The sequence below is a fragment of the Neoarius graeffei genome, chromosome 12 (assembly GCF_027579695.1).
Source record: "Neoarius graeffei isolate fNeoGra1 chromosome 12, fNeoGra1.pri, whole genome shotgun sequence".
Classification (NCBI taxonomy): Eukaryota; Metazoa; Chordata; class Actinopteri; order Siluriformes; family Ariidae; genus Neoarius; species Neoarius graeffei.
In genome coordinates, this window is record NC_083580.1 from 22,226,500 (window position 1) to 22,245,909 (window position 19,410).

General features: G+C 44.0%; 1 protein-coding gene across 1 annotated transcript in view; it reads left to right on the forward strand.

Annotated features, from left to right (window-relative positions):
* The window catches only part of st8sia5 (ST8 alpha-N-acetyl-neuraminide alpha-2,8-sialyltransferase 5), a 53,016-nt gene that overhangs the window by 27,216 nt on the left and 6,390 nt on the right, over positions 1–19,410 (forward strand). Inside the window, exons 2-6 of the mRNA XM_060935686.1 lie at positions 1,074–1,184; positions 3,833–3,925; positions 4,230–4,316; positions 4,418–4,562; positions 4,873–4,985. Coding sequence (XP_060791669.1) covers positions 1,074–1,184; positions 3,833–3,925; positions 4,230–4,316; positions 4,418–4,562; positions 4,873–4,985 — 549 coding nt within the window. The remainder of the gene's footprint in view (positions 1–1,073; positions 1,185–3,832; positions 3,926–4,229; positions 4,317–4,417; positions 4,563–4,872; positions 4,986–19,410) is intronic.

Below are 19,410 nucleotides of genomic sequence, written 5' to 3' on the forward strand. Positions count from 1 at the left end.
AGGTGACAGTGCTAACCACTACACCACTGTGCCGCCCCTGGTAATTAATTAATGAAACTATTTTATGTTTTTGGGCATTTTTTGTATTCCAAGCGTGTTTTTAGTTAAATGTACAAATGTTGACACAAAAGAATGAGCAAATAATAAACTAAATAATTACGTAAATGTGTTCCCCGTGTTCACTCATTTCACTGTTAACCAAACATGCAGTCAGGATTATTTCAATTGTTATTCACAATGCCAAGTGGGCAATGTTCTCCCTTATAAGTGCGTGTGCGAGAGAGAGAGAGAAAGAGAGAGGTTTTGATCTGTGTATAGTGTGTACCTAAGGAGGTTGAATTGACCTCTTTATATATAAATTGACCTCATATGAGATATATATGAGGAGGTCAATTCAACCTCCTTAGGTACACACTATACACAGATCAAAACCTCTCTCTTTCTGTCTCTCTCTCACGCACACACACACACACACAATGTTAGAGGTGCAGAAATGTGTCTCATTTATGACACTAAATGAGAATCACTCACCTAATGGATTTAAATTTTATTAAAATGTGGCGATATCAGTGTGACATTACGATAACCATACATAATTCCATAACATATTGAAGTATATTCATAATGTTTTGCGTATATTTATTTAATAATTAACTCGATGTACTTACAATATAGAAGAAAAATAATTGAACACCGGCAGCAGATTCAACACCAGTTTCCCCCCTTGACTGTGAGAGTCCCTCGGAGGCGCATGCGCATTCTGTGTATTCGGCAGCAAGCGAGTCACTCTTTGTTTTGAATGAGTTGTCCGGGTCTCTCGTAAATTCCGAGCAAACTAAAGGACTACTTGGGCTACGATGTTGTTCGGGAAAACCACATTAGCTTGACGATGGATCTTAAGCGGTAATTTAAGACTCTCTTGGACTTAAGAGGCTTTCGGGAAGCCCACCCCTGCCCGGTTCGTCGGTTCACTTGTGATCTCCTCATATGTAACTAGATGTAATTTGAAATGTGTTTCACTCATTTGAAATGCACCTTTAAACCTTAAATGCACTGCCTCGTTCTCTCACTAGCACGCAACAGTTTACCCGCCTCAAAGGAGAGGAGGTGGGCAACTGGAGCGGCCTCGTTAGTTACCCTGATGATGGAGGGATGAAGCAACCTGCCAGAATTGGGAGGAAAAGGTACAATGCAGCACTGAAATCACCCAACCCACAGAGAGAGAGAGACAGAGAGAGAGAGAGAAAACATGTGAAAGTGAACGAACACGAATGCTGCTCCGTGCATGTTTTGGACTGAATTAACATTAACCGTACAAAGGCAATTAACAGACTTTGCTAATGCCACAGCCAATCAGAAGCCGGGGACCAATTATTTTCCATTTGTGTGAATTTGCCGAGGAATGGTCCAGGTAAAGGTGGAGGCAGAAGGATGAAAGAGAGGGAGTGAGAGAGTGAGAGGGAAGAGAAACAGAGAAGTCAGAAGTCTGATAATAGATTTGAGCCTCCTGTTCTTTTCACTATTTAGCAATAGAGGTCATTCATTAATTTCGACCATCTGCTCTGAATTTATTTTAAACCATCCAATACTTTATTTAAAAAAAATTTTTTTTAGCTACACTTAACTAAACAACGATATTGGAAATAGACACAAAAACTGTGTAGTTTTTTTCACTTCCTCAGGGCAGTTGGGAATATAAATAGGACTTTTTTGTTTACTCTGAAGTTAGAATGAACTAAACAACAATCTCTATAAAATAATTGTGAGTTAAAAAGAAGATTTTTTTTTCATACCCGTTACTCTCAGGTCAGAATGAATGGAACACGATCTCTCTAATACGATGATGATTTTCCATTAAAAATAATGAGCTGAACAAATTCACCAGTTCTGATATTGCAAAATCTTGAATATTTTCACTTCAATGTTATTTAAAAGTAAACATAAATTAAAACGGGCCATTCTGACCTGAAAAGGACACAAGGGTTAAATCCGCTTGCTAAATAATGAGGCTAACCCCTACCTGTCTGCATGTTGACAGATGCGTCCGTCAGAATTTTCAGCACTCAGAGAGCTCCATAGTTATCGCGCCCTGCCTAGCTGGTATTAAGAAGAAAAAAAAAGAAAAGAGAAGGTAGGCCATTGATGATGATGGCATCTCTGATCAGTTTCTCTCTTTCTTGCCAAACGTCCTCCCCCCTTCCCTCCTCTCCCTCTTTGGGAATGATGTCTGTCCCCTGTCCATCTGGTCTCAGAGGGTGCTTTTGTTCATCGCCCCTCCACTCCGTGGTCTGCTTGTGCATGCTGTCTGAACCCCCCTTGACCTTTGACTTCTGACTCCATCGCCTGCATCACCCCCACCCTGAAGCTGGGAGTGCTCACTCTGTTCCCTTGGTGTACTGACTTCCTGTTTTTTTCTGTTTCCCATAAGCCCTTGGCTGCTCATCTCCAAGCCTGCACCAGTGTGTGGGTCACAAACACAGCGCACCCTCGTGTTGAGTGTGTATATGTGTGCTATTGTCACAAACTCAATTTTCCCACATTGCCATCTTGTCTTTGACTGGGCTCGCGCTTTAATATTTCTTTTGTCTCTTTTGATTCTGTACTATGCACACACATCTGTCATGCATTTGCTCAAAGGTTCTCGGTATACACATCCAGAATGCTTGTAACTATCTAGTGTGCACCTCTCTAGGCTACAGCACAGTCAGATGTTCATAATGTCACTCTAGTCAGAGATGTATGGAATGGTTCTTTTGTGTTCTTGTGTGTTTTTGAGTCTGTTTTAAGTCTACAGCATTGTCCTTTTGTTTAAGTCATTTCTTTTGTGTTGCATTTTATTGACTTTTTTTTTTTTCAACCCTACACTAGTGTGATGAATTTTACATTGCTCTTGTCTGTCATCTGAGATTGAACACCATCTTGGCTCAAATTCAGTGGCTATTTTTGGATCAGGCTATTAATGATAACCTTTTCACAAGGTCCATGAGTGGGATAATAAATCTAACTGAGTATTTATTAGAACATAAGCAGATTTGGGATCATCGCTTGACATTTAAAACAGCTTTAGATGCTAAAGCATAAATCAGTTTCAATTTCCTAAAGCTAACATTGTACAAAAATATTGATAAATCCAACTGTAGTAGTTTGAGTCCCCTTATAGCCAGAGTTCTTCTTCTAAGTGAATTTTAAGTGCACCATTATTTAAAGATCGTCAAATAAATCTCAGATTTACAGCATTAGTTTGGCTCCAAAAAGACATAAAAATTGCTGCCATTTTGGCTCTGGACTAAAGCACAGTAAGTGGTGTATGGTGTTGCTGAAGTCCATTTCAAGTTAATTACTTCTAAAGCAGCCAATACGTAAGCTGATTTATATGTATACATGAAATATAGAGGGAGAGAGAGAAAGGTTTCGATCATGACAGTTGCCCAGTTTACATGAAGTGCTGCTCTGTTTTTCTCCACATTTTAAATCCTTTTATGTTTTATGGATGTTCTTGTATTTTTGTTTCATAATCAAGGTGGACACACACACACACACACACATATACACACACACACACACCCCTTAATGTCTCTGCAGTGTTTCTTTGCTTATCATTGATGTAATGGAACCTCTCTGAACTTTGTCTGTCCTCAACACCCGACCAAAGAATGCAGTTTGTGTGAATGCATGTGTGTGCATTTGAGGTATGAACTCCAGCAGACAGTAAGACCTCTGACAACATGTGAGTCACACACTCTTTAGGTGTACGTGTGTTTGTACTGTATGTGTGTTTGAGACCAGGCTTTAGTGTAGTATAGCTGCTGTATGACTGTGTGTATCCTGGCAGGTTTCTGGCGACTTCTAATGGACCCCTCCTGTATAACACCACCACCTGCAGAGAACTGCGCCAAGAAATCACAGACGTCAAAGTTCTGTCCATGTGAGTCCCACACAACTCAGATTCCCGGATATCTACAGCCTGGGCTCTCTGGAGGGAATCGTGTTTCTAGAATGTTTCGATTAGAATGAGGAAGTCAGCGAAGGACGTTTATTTATAGACTTGCTATATCCGTACTAGCGTGCTCACTTATCCTTTTTGTCTTCTCATGATTCTCTTTTCCTAATATTAAATATATAAAAAAAGCCTGATGTGTACTGATGTATGGTGAACTGTTGTGAGATGCGTTAGCACTCTGTGTGTGTGTGTGTGTGTGTGTGTGTGTGTGTGTGTGTGTGTGTGTTAGGGTGAAGACATCAGAGTTGTTTGAAAGATGGAGAAATCTACAGGCTTGTTCATGGGAGCAGAACAAAGAAGAGACCAGCAATTTCAAGTATGTACACACAAACACATTCTTTCATTCCTATAGAAGTGTATATTTGTATCATATGTTGGCAGTTAGTCTAAACCCACCCTCCGCTCTCTGTGCAATAGGATGTCTTTGTCGCGGTGCTGTAATGCTCCCTCCTTCTTGTTTACGACACAGAGGAACACACCATCTGGTACAAAACTGCGCTACGAAGTTGACACCAGTGGCATCTTGCACATCAGCCCTGAGATATTTAAAATGTTTCCGGAGGTTGGTGTATGCTCTCTTTCTCTCTCTCTCTCTCTCTCTCTCTCTCTCTCTCTCTCTCTCTCTCTCTCTCTCTCTGTCACTCACACACACACACGTGCATAAGCACTTACTCTTACACACTCACTCACAAACAGAGACAGACAGACAGAAGAAAAACTAGCACCGGTTGCGTAGCATCTACTTCATCTATTCACACCTAACAACAACCTGGGAACCATCACCTAGCAACAGCACCACACTGACCTAATGCCTTGATTACGACTTTGCAGAAAAGTTGCATCTGTCTATTTTTTTCTCTTTTGTCTTATAGGACATGCCTTACTCCAAATCACAGTTTAAGAAGTGCGCCGTGATTGGAAATGGAGGAATAATAAAAAACAGCAAATGTGGAAAAGAGATTGACTCTGCTGACTTTGTCTTCCGGTAGGACTTTTTTTTTCCTCTTTATTTCTTTGCTGTTTTTCCGGTGTCTGCAGCCAAAATGTCTCTATGCAGTCAGTGTCCATCTTTATGACAAGTGTCTTATTACAGCTGTCAGAGTGTTTTTCATTATTAATTACTGTCTCACAGAATGTACAGGGTGCCTCTTTTTCAGCTAGAGCCACTCTCTTTATAGTCATTATCTGGTTTTATCAGTCATATTGTGCTGGTAAGCTGTATATGTCTGGAAAGAATGTTTAAAATAGTTAGCATGTATTGTGGTGAAAAAAAAGGGCACAAATAATATTACTCCTACTGGCTTTCCCTCTAAACCAGATCTCTATTTCTTTTAGTCATTTTAATATCTGGAGGACTGACATTTTCTCAAGCAAGTCATGTCTTCTTTTATATATATATATATATATTTTTTTTTTTTGCTTTGCTTTGTTGCCTTGCTAAACATAAAGCTAATGCATTGCAGAATACCTTTTGGCCATTCTACCGATCATCTATAACATTAAAACCACTGACAGATGAAGTGAATAACATTGATTACAATTGTACATGTCAAGGGTTGGGATATATTAGGCAGCAAGAGAATAGTCAATTGTCATAGTTGATGTGTTGGAAGCAGTTAAAATGGGCAAGAATAAGCATCTGAGTGACTTTGACAAGGGCCAGATTGTGATGCTTAGATGACTGGGTCACAGCATGTCCAAAATGGCAGGGCTTGGTATGAAGTGGTTAGTACCTATCATGTGGTCCAAGAAAGGGCAATCAGTGAAACAGCAACAGGGTCATGGATGCCCAAGGCTCACTGATGCACTGATGCAAGGCTCACTGCTGCATGGAGAACGAAGGCTAGCCCCTCTGGTCTGATCCCACAGAAGAACTACTGTAGCACAAATTGCACAAAAAGTTAATGCTGGCTATGACAGAAAGGTGTCAGAACATGCAGTGCATCACAGCTTGCTGCATATGGAGCTGTGTAGATGACAGACCGGTCAGAGTGACTATGTTGACCCTTGTCCACCACCACAAGTGCCTACAATGGACACGTGAGCTTCAGAACTGGACCATGGAGCAATGGAAGAAGGTGGCCTGGTCTGATGAATCACATTTCCTTTTGGATCATGTGGATGGCCGGGTGTTTGTGCGTCGCTTACCTGGGGAAGACATGGCAGGATGCACTATGGGAAGAAGGCAAGTCTGCGGTGTGATGCTCTGTCCAAATTTCTGCTAGGAAACCTTGGGCTCTGCCATTCATGTGGATATTACCTAAACATTGTTGCAGACCAAGTACACCTCTTCATGGCAACAGTATTCCCAAATGGCATTTGCCTCTTCAGCAGGATAATGTGCCCTGACACACTGCAAAAAGTGTTCAGGAATGGTTTGAGGACCATAACAAAGAGTTCAAGGTTTTGACAAGGCTGCCAAATTTTCCAAATCTCAAGCTGATAGAACATCTGTGGGATGTCCTGGACAAAAAAAAAGGTCTTGTGGAGTCCATGCCTCAACGGACCAGAGCTGCTTTGGACCTAGGCTGCATCCGGATACTCAGTATGTACTAACGATGATTAATTGCCTACTACCCGACCAGAACTGTAGTATGTTCTGTGAATATACGAGAGAGTAGTAAGGACACAATTCGGATGTACTCCGCCACCACCTTACTTGGTCTCTGTCCCAGAAAAAAACGATTATTATTACACCACTGCAAAAACACAGCTGATTTGCTTCAAACAGCTGTCTTCTTTCTATTTTTCCAGGGGGAATTCTACTTCTTTTGAATTATGAATTATGGATACTATGGGATATCGTAGTGTAGTGTGGCACATTTGCATATAGTGAATATAGTAGATAAGTTGGGTACTATTTGACTACTATTAAATGCCTACTGAGTATTCAAGCATCCTACATACTGTTTTTTGTGTACTAATAGTATGAAAATATGCATATTCAGATGCAACCCAAGACAATATTAGGCAGGTGGTTTTAATGTTATTACTGATGGGTGTATATACCGACCAACTATAAAATTAAAAACACTGACTTGTAAAGTGAATTACATTGATTATGTTGTTACAGTGGTGCCTTTCAAGGGGTGGGATATATTAGGCAGCCAGAGAACAGTTCTTGAAGTTGATTTATTGGAAGCAGTTAAAATAGGCAAGCGTAAAGATCTGAGCGACTTTGACAAGGGCCAAATTGTGATGGCTAGATGACTGGGTCTGAGCATCTCCAAAATAGCACATCTTATGGGGTGTTCGTGGTATGCAGCGGTTAGTACCTACCAAAAGTGGCCCAAGGAAGAACAACCAGTGAACCAGCGACAGGGTTATGGATGTTGAAGGCTCATTGATTCACATGGGGCAAGAAGGCTAGCCCGTATGGTCCAGTCCCACAGAAGAGCTACTGTAGCACAAACTGCTGAAAAAGTTAATGCTGACACCTTTCTGTTTTAGCCAGCATTAACTTTTTCAGCAGTTTGTGCTACAGTAGCTCTTCTGTGGGATTGGACCATATGGGCTAGCCTTCATATGGTGTTCTCTGCTCTAGGCCTGATCTCAAATGGTGCCCTAAATCCTGTGGGCCTCCTCCAGGTCTGTACTTATGACACTTTAATGTCTCTTATGCAAGTCCTCAAGTGTGCATGAATGAAAGTACAGTGATACAGTGCTCAGTTCCACTAACATTACAGTATTAGTATTTCCTGTTTAAAACCAAACTAAACCTGCAGTTTGCAGTAGCTCATGTCTGACATTGGTTTAACATTTTCATTGTGCTTAGCTTACCTCAGGTTTAGCATTTTCTGTCATGAACAGACTGTTTCACACTCATCTTCTATACCAGAGAGTAAAAAAAAGATGTGATGGATGTTATATTTGCCTATGAATTTAACCTGCAATCGTTAAAACATAATGTAAAAAAGCAACCATCAGTATATGTAAAAGTGAAACCATTATACACTATGCTTCAGTAATTGGTGGGTAGGCAGTTCACTTGCCTCCAAGCATATCATCCTCTTTCCCCCTAAATCTTTGCCTGTGCCTGGTACCGTATGTCAGTTAGTAAATGTTTACAAGTGCAACTTTTTCAGTTGCAGCCCCAGCTGCATATATACAGCCCCAGCAGCATATATACAGTATATAAATAAAACAATTGTTTTACTGGGAAATATACCATTTGTTGTCAGTAACAGCACTGAATAACCTGAGTTCGGCACAGCCTCCAAACTCCAGACTATAGTTCTCAAGCACCACAGCACCTCTCATCTCCGAAATCCTAGGAAGTACACCTGCTTCCCATTTCCCCATAATTACTTCCCTATATTAGCCCAGCATTCACAAACGCTCACCGTGAAGTATTGTTCTGTGTCCCCGTGCCTGATCATACCGAGCCTTCTTACTTTCTGCCTGACTTCTAGTGCTTTTGACTTCGTTTATGTTCATTTCTGATGATGATTACTCGCCTGCCCTTTGACATTCTGTTTGTGAATCGACCAACCCTTGTCTGTCCCCGACTACATCTTCAGATTGCGGTTTTGGATTTGGTTATCGGTTTGTGATGCACCTGCTCTCCCCTGTGTTTGCATCTGTAAGTGCCTGCCCCCTGACAGGATACTTCGCCGACAATGGATGCAGAGGAAGCCAAGCAAACTGCTCTGAATGCTCAGGGGCGACTGTTAGGAGAACGTCAGCAAATGTTAAGCAAACTTAACACCCGAACGTTGCAGTTAATGGCTGTTGTCTCGCAGGCCATCCTGACATGCCCCTCATCCTCTGCCAGTGCAGCCCTGATGGTTCCTCAACCCGAAAAGTACTCTGGGGAAGTTTCAGACTGTAAGGGATTTCTTCTTCAATGCTCATTATATTTCATGACCCTCATTGGAGCTACAGAGGAGCAGAAGATTGCTCAATTCCTCGGTCTCCTCACAGGCAAGGCAATGCAGTGGGCTAGTGCTGTTTGGGAGCATGGAGGTGAACACACCTCCTCCTATGACTGATTCATTGAACTGTTTAAACATGTTTTTGATCATCAGCCGGAGGGTGTCAAAGTAGGTGAGAAACTGCTCACCGTTAGACAGGGAGATAGGAGAGTAGCTGAATATGCTCTGGAATTTCGCACGCTGACAGACGGAAGTGGCTGGAATGAACTCGCCCTCAAGGCCACCTTTCTCCAGGGTCTGTGCCCCAAAGTGCTCACTGAACTGGCATGCCGTGATGAACAACTCACTCTCGAGTCCCTCATTGACCTGGCCATCTGCTTAGACCACCTTCTTCAAAATCGACCATTGTTACAACCACCTCCAGCCCTTCCTCCTACTCTGCCATCACCGACTCCATTGGTGGTCTCCCATGCTCGCTTGCAGCGCTCTGAGAGGGACAGGAGGCATTGTGAAGGGCTGTGTTCTTACTGCAGTGAATCCAGCCATCTGATAGCCAAGTGTCCTGTTTGCCCATCTAACCCTAGGAGGGTGCATCTCACCTGCCAGGAAACCTGTCCGCCCAACCCGGTGAGTCATAGATTCATCCACACTCCGCATTTTCTCAAGATGCCAGTACTTTAAAGCTCCCAGACTCAACCCATGTTCTCTCTGCCTTCATAGACTCAGGGGCAGAAGGTAACTTCATGAGTCTCGAGATTGTTCAGAAGTACAACCTGCCCATGGAAGAACTCCAGCGACCAGTGAACCTTAAAGGCGTCGTGCGGTAATTTCAGCAATCAGGCTATATCATGTGTCAAAATGTCGGGTTTGGTGGGTTATTCAAGCCCCTCTGTTTCCCGCGATCTCAGTGTCACGATGCGCCCGCTACAAGCATTTAAAGTTGACGCGCACAGCCAAATTTAGGCAGCCAGCCGTTAACTAGGTCAACTTGTGTGTGACGTCATACCAGTAACCTCCCTTGGGTGATGCTGGCCTGTCACCGTGTTTTCTCTATAGCGTGCGTTTACCAGAGTTGTTTACATTGCGGATTTTGTGGATTTATTCAGTTTGTGGATAGTTTTGAACACTCAAAACACTATGAAATGATGTATTAATATTCTGTGATACAAAATGCCTAATCGGTGTATTGTGTTTGGCTGTAACAACGAACACTGAACACTATTTGTGACTTTTGTTATCAATGGATCTGATTTCAAGGTCATGGCTAGGTATTGATAGAAAAAAAATTTTTTTTTTTAAAAACACATTGTGGCAGCGGGGGCGTGGTCAAGCGCCGGTCTGTGACAGGAGGGCGGAGCCAGGGAAGGCGAGTGGCAGAAATCACTACACCTGACGGTAATTAACCTGTGTTTTGTGTGTTTTCCCAGTAACCGCGCCCTATTTAAGGAGGCAGAGCTCATCCCGGGACAAGAACACTGTGTTTCGCTGTCAGATTAAAACTGGCGGTTATACTGAAAAGTCTGGCAATAAAAAGCCTATTTGCATCTGAAGCGTTGTCCTGCCGTCCTCTGTGCTCCACCCACACTTCAGAGAGCTCTACAGTGGTGCCAAAACCCGGGACAAGGTGGAGCACCAACCTCGCAGCCCCATGGAATCCTCCCCGTTCGCGGACCTGGTCCACGCCCTCGCCACGGCTCAGCAAAGCCAGCACCAGGCGCTCGTCACGCTCCGAAAGGAGCAAGAGCGGCGCTTCGAAGCCCTGGCGCTGGCCCAGCAGGAAGATCGCGAGGCGCTCCGGCATCTCCTCGCGTCGGCGGGGTCCACCAGCGCCCCGGCCGCGGGCCCGTCTCCCCTCACCGTGACCAAGATGGGCCCGCAGGACGACCCCGAGGCGTTTCTCACATTGTTCGAGCAGGTCGCCGAAGCCTCGGGGTGGCCGATGGAGCAGCGCGCGGCGCGCCTCCTCCCCCTCCTGACGGGAGAGGCGCAGCTGGCCGCGCTATAACTCCCCGCCGACCGCCGGCTGGCCTACGAGTTATAGCGCGGCCAGCTGCGCCTCTCCCGTCAGGAGGGGGAGGAGGCGCGCCGCGCGCTGCTCCATCGGCCACCCCGAGGCTTCGGCGACCTGCTCGAACAATGTGAGAAACGCCTCGGGGTCGTCCTGCGGGCCCATCTTGGTCACGGTGAGGGGAGACGGGCCCGCGGCCGGGGCGCTGGTGGACCCCGCCGACGCGAGGAGATGCCGGAGCGCCTCGCGATCTTCCTGCTGGGCCAGCGCCAGGGCTTCGAAGCGCCGCTCTTGCTCCTTTCGGAGCGTGACGAGCGCCTGGTGCTGGCTTTGCTGAGCCGTGGCGAGGGCGTGGACCAGGTCCGCGAACGGGGAGGATTCCATGGGGCTGCGAGGTTGGTGCTCCACCTTGTCCCGGGTTTTGGCACCACTGTAGAGCTCTCTGAAGTGTGGGTGGAGCACAGAGGACGGCAGGACAACGCTTCAGATGCAAATAGGCTTTTTATTGCCAGACTTTTCAGTATAATCGCCAGTTTTAATCTGACAGCGAAACACTGTGTTTTTGTCCCGGGATGAGCTCTGCCTCCTTAAATAGGGCGCGGTTACTGGGAAAACACACAAAACACAGGTTAATTACCATCAGGTGTAGTGATTTCTGCCACTCGCCTTCCCTGGCTCCGCCCTCCTGTCACAGACCGGCGCTTGACCACGCCCCCGCTGCCACACACATGTTTTAAGTGTTTCTATGTATCAATCATTAATTGTACAAAATGATTTTCATACATTTATGTATTTGTCATATCTTTCTTTGTCACATGAAGTGTTGTCTTGATAACATATGTGGCACATAATTTTAGCAAATGGATGACAGAAGATTAATTGAAAGATTTATGCCACAGAGCTGCCTTTAACTAATAATTATCACTTATTACTGACGATTGTACGTTTACTATACAATACAAAGCTCAATACTCCCAGCCTATAACATACTGAATATCAAGTTAAAATCAACCGCAATAAAAGGAAAATGATGAAAACTGGAATATCAAGGGGTCTACTGTATCAGAAGGCCCACTGCATTTCGCGAGATCGCAAGCTGTCAAGTTGCTAGAATTCAATCTTTCTAGCTATACTTTCACCCCCTACAGCTATCAGTATTACACATAAATCATAGATTAATCACACAGCATTCTAATTCAAGTGAAAATGGTCTTTAAAAATACACACAAGTAGTGATTTAGTCAGAGAAACCAACCAAAACAAGTCTTCAAGTCGCCGGTTTTCATTCTCGTCTTCGTTTCTGTCGTCGTCAGAACTGTCCTCATTTTCTTCTGAAGATGAGCGCTCAGGTTCAAATCTGTAAGGCTGGATACCACCAGGACATTCAGCTGTCAAAATATCTACTTGTGGGCCATTTTCTTCTTCTGTATCGGTAAAATCAAAGCTAATTTCCTCAGCATCACTCCTATTTTCTGGTGTGTCCGTCATTGCAACTGCACCGAGTGGTTACTGGTATGACGTCACGCAGCTGTTCCATTGACCGAGAGGGGGCGCTGCAAACGCGGAAAATTTCAAGTGATGGGCATGATCAAATAAGGACCGATTACAACCGTGGGAAGCTTTTGAAAAATCGACGGTCAATTTATTTCGAATCTCGAAAGCATTCTGGTGCAGAATAATGCAACTTTTATTGCCACTGCGTGACGCCTTTAAGGCCATTGATGGGGGCCCCATGGGTTACAGGCTCATTACAACATGAATGTCACCTCTTGAAATCCAGGTTGGGGCTCTTCATATAGAACACATCACCTTTTTGGTCACTCATGCAGCTCAGCATGCTCTCATCTTGGGGTTCCCGTTGCTCCTGCTTCACGATCCCCTAATCTCCTGGCAACACAGAGAAATTCTGTAATGGTCCCCATCCTGCTTCCAGAACTGCTTGAAACTTTTGTCCACCTCTGTGGAGAGCCCGCTGCCAGGTAACATTGACACCATTCCTCCCTGTTATTGTGACCTCAAGGAAGTTTTCAGCAAGGGTAAGGCTAGTGGCCTACCTCCTCACCGAACCTATGACTGTGCCATAGACCTTCTCCCAGGTATGACTCCACCTCACAACTGCATATATCCTCTGTCTATCACCAAACAAGCTGCCATGTAGGAGTATGTACAAAAGGCACCACAACAAGGGTACATTAGACCATCCATGTCTCCAGCTTCAGCCAGCTTTTTCTTTGTGGAAAAGAAAGGAGGGGGCCTTTGCCCATGCATTGACTACCGAGGTTTAAACCAGATCACAGTCAAATATCCTTATCCACTTCCACTGGTGCCATCAGCCTTGGAACGGCTAAGGTCAGCTAGAATATTCACCAGGCTGGACCTTCAAAGCACTTACAACCTGGTCAGAATTTGGGAAGGTGATGAATGGAAAACTGCCTTGAGCACAATGTCCAGGCACTTCAAATATTTGGTTATGAATTATGGACTTTCTTGCACTCCCAGCATCTTCCAGTGTTTGATCAATGACATCCTCAGAGACATGCTAGGATGCTTTGTCATTGCCTACAGAGATAATATTCTCATCTACTCCCTGATGACGGCTCACACCAGGAACATGTCAGGTCAGTACTCACCCAGTTATTAGAGAATCATCTCTATGTAAAAGCTAAGAAGTGTGAGTTTCACATTCGCCAGATCTAATTCCTTGGGTACATCACCAGTTCAGAAGGAGTAAGCGTGGACCATAGCAAAGTCTCTGCGGTCATCTCCTGGTTCATGCCCACTACCGTAAAGGAACTACAATGCTTCCTGGGGTTTGCAAATTTTTATCATTGCTTCATTGATGGGTTCAGCACAATTGCCACGCCACTACCCTGCTTAAGAAGGGGCCACAACATCTCCTGTGGAACCCAGCCACCAAAGAAGCCTTCAACCAGCTCAAGGCTGCTTTCACATCAGCTCCCATTCTTCAGCACCCAAACCCTATTAAACTTTTCACTGTAGAGGTAGACGCCTCTGAAACAGGAGTGGGAGGGGTGCTGTCTCAGCATTTCAGGGATAAGCCCAAGCTACATCTTGTGGCTTTCTATTTAAAGAAACTCACCCCAACTGAGCAGAATTATGACACTGGCAATCGAGAACTCCTAGCAATTAAACTGGCTCTTGAAGAGTGGAGATATTAGCTGGAGGGCGCCATACATCCATTCGTCATTCTCACTGATCATGAAAATCTCGAATATCTGAAGACTGCTAAACACCTAAACCCACGCCAAGTCAGATGGACACTTTTCTTCACCAGGTTTAGATTCACAATTTCCTACTGCCCAGGTCCCAGACACTAAAGCAGACGCCCTCTCCAGAATCCACACCACATCCAAACATACTTCAGAGCCCAAGTCTATCCTATCACCAAATGCTTCTTGCATGCCATTTCATGGGACATAGATAGAGAAATTGCAGTCACAACTGCCTAATCTGCCTGAGAACTGTCCTCCTGGACTCAGGTATATGCTACCCTGATTTCAAGGTCAACTCATCACCTAGGCCCACACTTCTCTGGCCACGGGACACCCCAGCAGTCACAGAACCTATCAACTCCTCCGGAATAAGTATTGGTGGGAGAACATGGTTTCAGAAATGAACCACTTTGTTTCATCCTGCTCCACTTGTGCCCAAGGAAAAGTGCCACAGGCCCCACCTGCCGGGAAGCTCTGTCCACTCCCAGTGCCTCAGTGGCCCTGGTCACATATAGCCATTGATTTCATCACTGACCTACCCCAATCCCAAGGTAACACAGTCATCCTAGTTGTCATTGATCGCTTTTCCAAGGCCATCAAGCTCATTCCTCTGTCCAGCCTACCCACAGCATTTGAAAATGCAGAATTCATGTTCAATCATATTTTCCGATACTATGGTATCCCCGAAGACATTGTCAGTGACCGGGATCCTCAGTTCATCTCCAAGTTATGGGCCAAGTTTATGAACAGATTAGGGGTATCCGTGAACTTAACCTCAGGGTACCACCCACAATCCAATGGCCAGGCGGAGTGCGCCAACCAGGAGGTCGGGTGCTTCCTCAGAATATTCTGTATGAGGAATCAGAAGGATTGGGCGCAGTTCCTTCCTTGGGCCGAGTATGCTCAGAACTCCTTAACCTCCTAGGGCTTAGCGGTCACATGCGTGGACAGCACTTTATGGAAATTCTGAACAAGAATCCACATATGTGGACATACTTTTTCTCTAAAAGTACATCTTATCAAAAGATGATGCTTAGTTTTTATTCTAATCAGGTTCTAATAAGCCCAAATAGCAAAGAGAAATAAAAAATGCATGTAAAAAAACAGCTTGGGCCTTAGGAGGTTAAAACACTCTGCCACACAGCTGACACCGTTTCAGTGCATCCTAGGGTATCAATCACCCCTCTTCCCCTAGGACGATCCCCCAATACAAATCCTGGCAGTGGACTCCTGGTTTAAGAGGAGTGAGCAGGTGTGGGAGGAAGTCCATCAGAGGCTGGAACAGGTCAACAGCAAGTACAAACAATATGCAGACAAACATTGAAGGGAGACTCCTGAGTATGCCCCAGGCAACCGAGTGTGGGTGTCCACTAGGGGTCTATGAGAACCCAACACTTGCCATCAGCTCCAAGCCTGATACATTGGTCTGTATAAAGTAATCCATAAAATTAATGAAGTCTTCTACCAGTTGGAACTCCCACCTCACTGCAGAATGGCTCCCACATTCCATGTGTCATGCCTGAAACCTGCCATTGAAGGCCCCTTTAGCCACTAACACATTCATCAGACAACTTCCCCCCTCCCTGGAATGAGAAGGAAACCCAATGTACCAAGTACACAAAATCCTCAATCCTTGGCGCAGACAGGGGCAATTAGAGTACTTAGTGGACTGGGAAGGGTACAGCCCAGAGGAACGCAGCTGGGTAAACGCTCGAGAAATCTTAGACCCACTCCTCACCTAGGAATTCCACACTGAACACCCAGACAAGTCAGCACCAAGAAAAAAAGGCCGTCCCAGACAGGAGATCATTCTCAGAGTGAGCGTCTTGAGGGGTGGGGAGGTGGGGTGCTCTGTCAGTAATAGCACTGAAAATCTGAGTTTGGAGCAGCCTCCAAACATGGCTGCTCCAGACTTCACTTCCCAAGCACCACAGCGCCCCTCAGCTACGGAATTCTAGGAAGTACACCTGTTTCTCATTTCCCTGTAATTACTTCCCTATATAAGCCCAGCACTCACGAACGCTCACCATGAAGTATCATTTTGTGTCCCCGTGCCTGGTCATATTGAGCCTTCTTACTTTCTGCCTGACTTTTCGTGCTTTTGACTTCGTTTACATTTATTTCTGACTACGATTACTCACCTGCCCTTTGACATTGTTTGTAAATTGACCTACCCTTGTCCATCCCTAACTACATCTTCAGATTGCTGTTTTGGATTTGGTTATAAGTTTGTGACGCACCCGCTCTCCCCTGCATTTGCATCTGTAAGTGCCTGCACCCTGACACTCATATTTTTTATACAAGCTACATGTGGGACATGGAGATTCAAAACCATGACATAAACCTTTATATGTCACTCGTGAGGAAATCGATGAATTCTTTTGATAAATTTAAATACATTTTGTTTGTGAATGTGTCTATATAATAAAAAGAACATCACAAGTTAGCTTGAGCATATGAAGTTTATCTTCCCATGTTGAAATACTTGCATTTTTCATATAAAATACATCAGGAATCTAAGCGACATATTTTCTGATATTTCACTCTGATGATGTCGTGGTGTAGTGGTTAGCACTGTCGCCTCACAACAAGAAGGTCCTGGGTTCGAGCCCAGCGGCCGGCAAGGGCTTTTCTGCGTGGAGTTTGCATGTTCTCCCTGTGTCTGCATGGGTTTCCTCCAGGTGCTCTGGTTTCCCCCACAGTCCAAAGACATGCAAGTTAGGCTAATTGGTGGCTCTAAATTGACCGTGAGTGTGAATGGTTGTTTGTCTCTGTGTCAGCCCTGTGATAACCTGGCAACTTGTACAGGGTGTACCCTGCCTCTTGCCCATTGTCAGCTGGGATAGGCTCCAGCTTGCCTGCAACCCTGCAGAACAGGATAAGCAGCTACAGATGATGGATGGATATATTAGTTTACCACATAAGTCCATACATGTTCCATATTTTATTTCACACTTTCAATGTCTTCAAATATTGATCTTCAATGTAGAAAATAGTCAGAATACAAAAAAACGTCTGAAAGAGCAGGTGTGTCCAGACTTTTGACTGGTCCCCATTTAAATGTCAGTTGTTATAATGTCAGAAGAGGCAATAATAGAGATGACAATACAGTATGTATTAGCACTACGTGTGTAACAGGGCTTTACATTAGCACCCGCCCACCCACCAAATGCAGGTAAAATTCGGCTTTGGCGGGTAATGACTTTAGTATCACTAGCCACTTTGGCGGGTGGTTTATTCTGTTGAATTCTGTTAATTGTTGAGAACATACTTTAACGTCTCAGATAAAATCAGTGATACGGTAACCTGCGGTTAATGAACGGAGCAACAAAATTGCTGACGACTGACAAGCGCACTATGTGGTGGCCTATAGCTGGAGTTTCAAACCCTGCTGCTCAGGAAAAAAGGGGCAGAGATGAACAGGGCCGGAGGCAGCATTTTAAAATCATCGAAGTCAGTGATGCGCAAAGCGCGCGACGAAAAATGTTCGACATATTTAAATGAGAGGGGTGAATTACACATCACACAAGAGATCTATTCCTGAAATTACTTTTAATGGTGTTTGAACTGAATATCATCAGTTTTGAAAAAAAAAAATCATGTATGTGGCAAGAGTAAGAATAATTTAAGCTTGTTTAATGGTTTGATCTGGCCCAAGCAATGAGGACAAAAGATACCCTAACCATGTAGCCTATGGAACTAAGATACATTAACAATCTGGCATCTGTTACACCTACACACAAAAAAAAAAATTCTGGGAAAAAAATCAGTATACACCACCATGTTTTAGGCAAAATACCCTGTACTGCGAAGACTGTAGAAAGTCTGGCAAAGACAGGCACCAGTAATTTTAAACTCGAAACTATAAAGGACTACGAAGTTGAAACTTTCCACTCTATTGCTTTGGCTTATCGAATGATTTATTTTTAAAATCACAAACAAGATAGGCTACAACTGCGCTGCTTTGAAAATGTCAGTTTAATAGCTTCATGAAAGTGCGCTGATGGTTACTATGGAAACCCCGTGTCTCCTGCACTGCGTTCCTCCGCCGAGTCGTGCGCTCATTTACTTTTGTTTTCTTGGCCTCAGAGCCGCGTGCGTGAAACAGACACAGAAGACAGAATCAGCGTTTAACATAATTAACAATGCACTTTTTACGGAGATGTTTTAATGTTATTCTTTATTTTTTTTATCCAGTTGAATATTTAGCGTACAAATGTATTTTTAGCTCTTAAAAATGACCGAGGTCCGGACCGCGGGGACCTCAGAGCTGGCTACGGCCATGGAGATGAACAAGACACTAATAGGAAGATAAGACAGTTCAATGACAAATGGAAGTTCGGGCGAGATTGGCTAGTTCATAGCAAAACCAAAAATACCCTGTACTGCGAAGACTGTAGAAAGTCTGGCAAAGACAGGCACCAGTAATTTTAAACTCGAAACTATAAAGGACTACGAAAAGTCAAATGCACACATCGGTACTATAACATCAAAACAGGCGAAGACGGCTGGTCACTACAGGACAGCATTGCTTTCAGTCCCTGGCTGTCATGAAGTCGGCTGAGCTGGAGAGGATGGAGCTGCTGTTTAGAAACGTTCACGCGATTGTAAAGAGGTTGATCTCGCCCCAGCTATCAACTTATGGCCTGCTGGAAGCCTCAGGTCACGAAGACTATTTTTCATGGACCATTCAGACTCATCTGATGATGAATGTAATGAGGACATTTAATGTCTCTCTCTACACATGTTCACACACACACACACACACACAATAGATAATACATAATATACATAATAATACTTGATAATACACATAATACTTGCATATCAAAACATCAAATGTTTTTCAATGATAAATGTTTTGAATTGGACTTTTAATATTAGAATCAGTTAATTTGTACTGAATGTTATTTTTCATATTATACGATATTTCATATTGTAAGGGGCTTGAATTTGAGTTCAATAAACAGAATACTCTGTTTATATTTTTGTCTGAATTGGTTGCATGTTTTCATATAGGGAGCTACCTTAACAGCACTGAATACTTGAGTGATACTGTAGAGATACATTATATGCTGCCATTCATAATTAAATCTCGAGCTTCCGAACTTTAACATATCATGGTGAAGAAAAAACTGCGATTTCCTGGCAGCAAAATTGTGGCTAGTGAAAAGGCTGAATGGCTAGTGACTCGGGAAAACCACTAGCCACAGTGGCTGGTGAGCAAAAAAGTTAATGTAAAGCCCTGGTGTGTAAATGTCATAAAAACCACTGATGAAGTGAACTACTGTATAA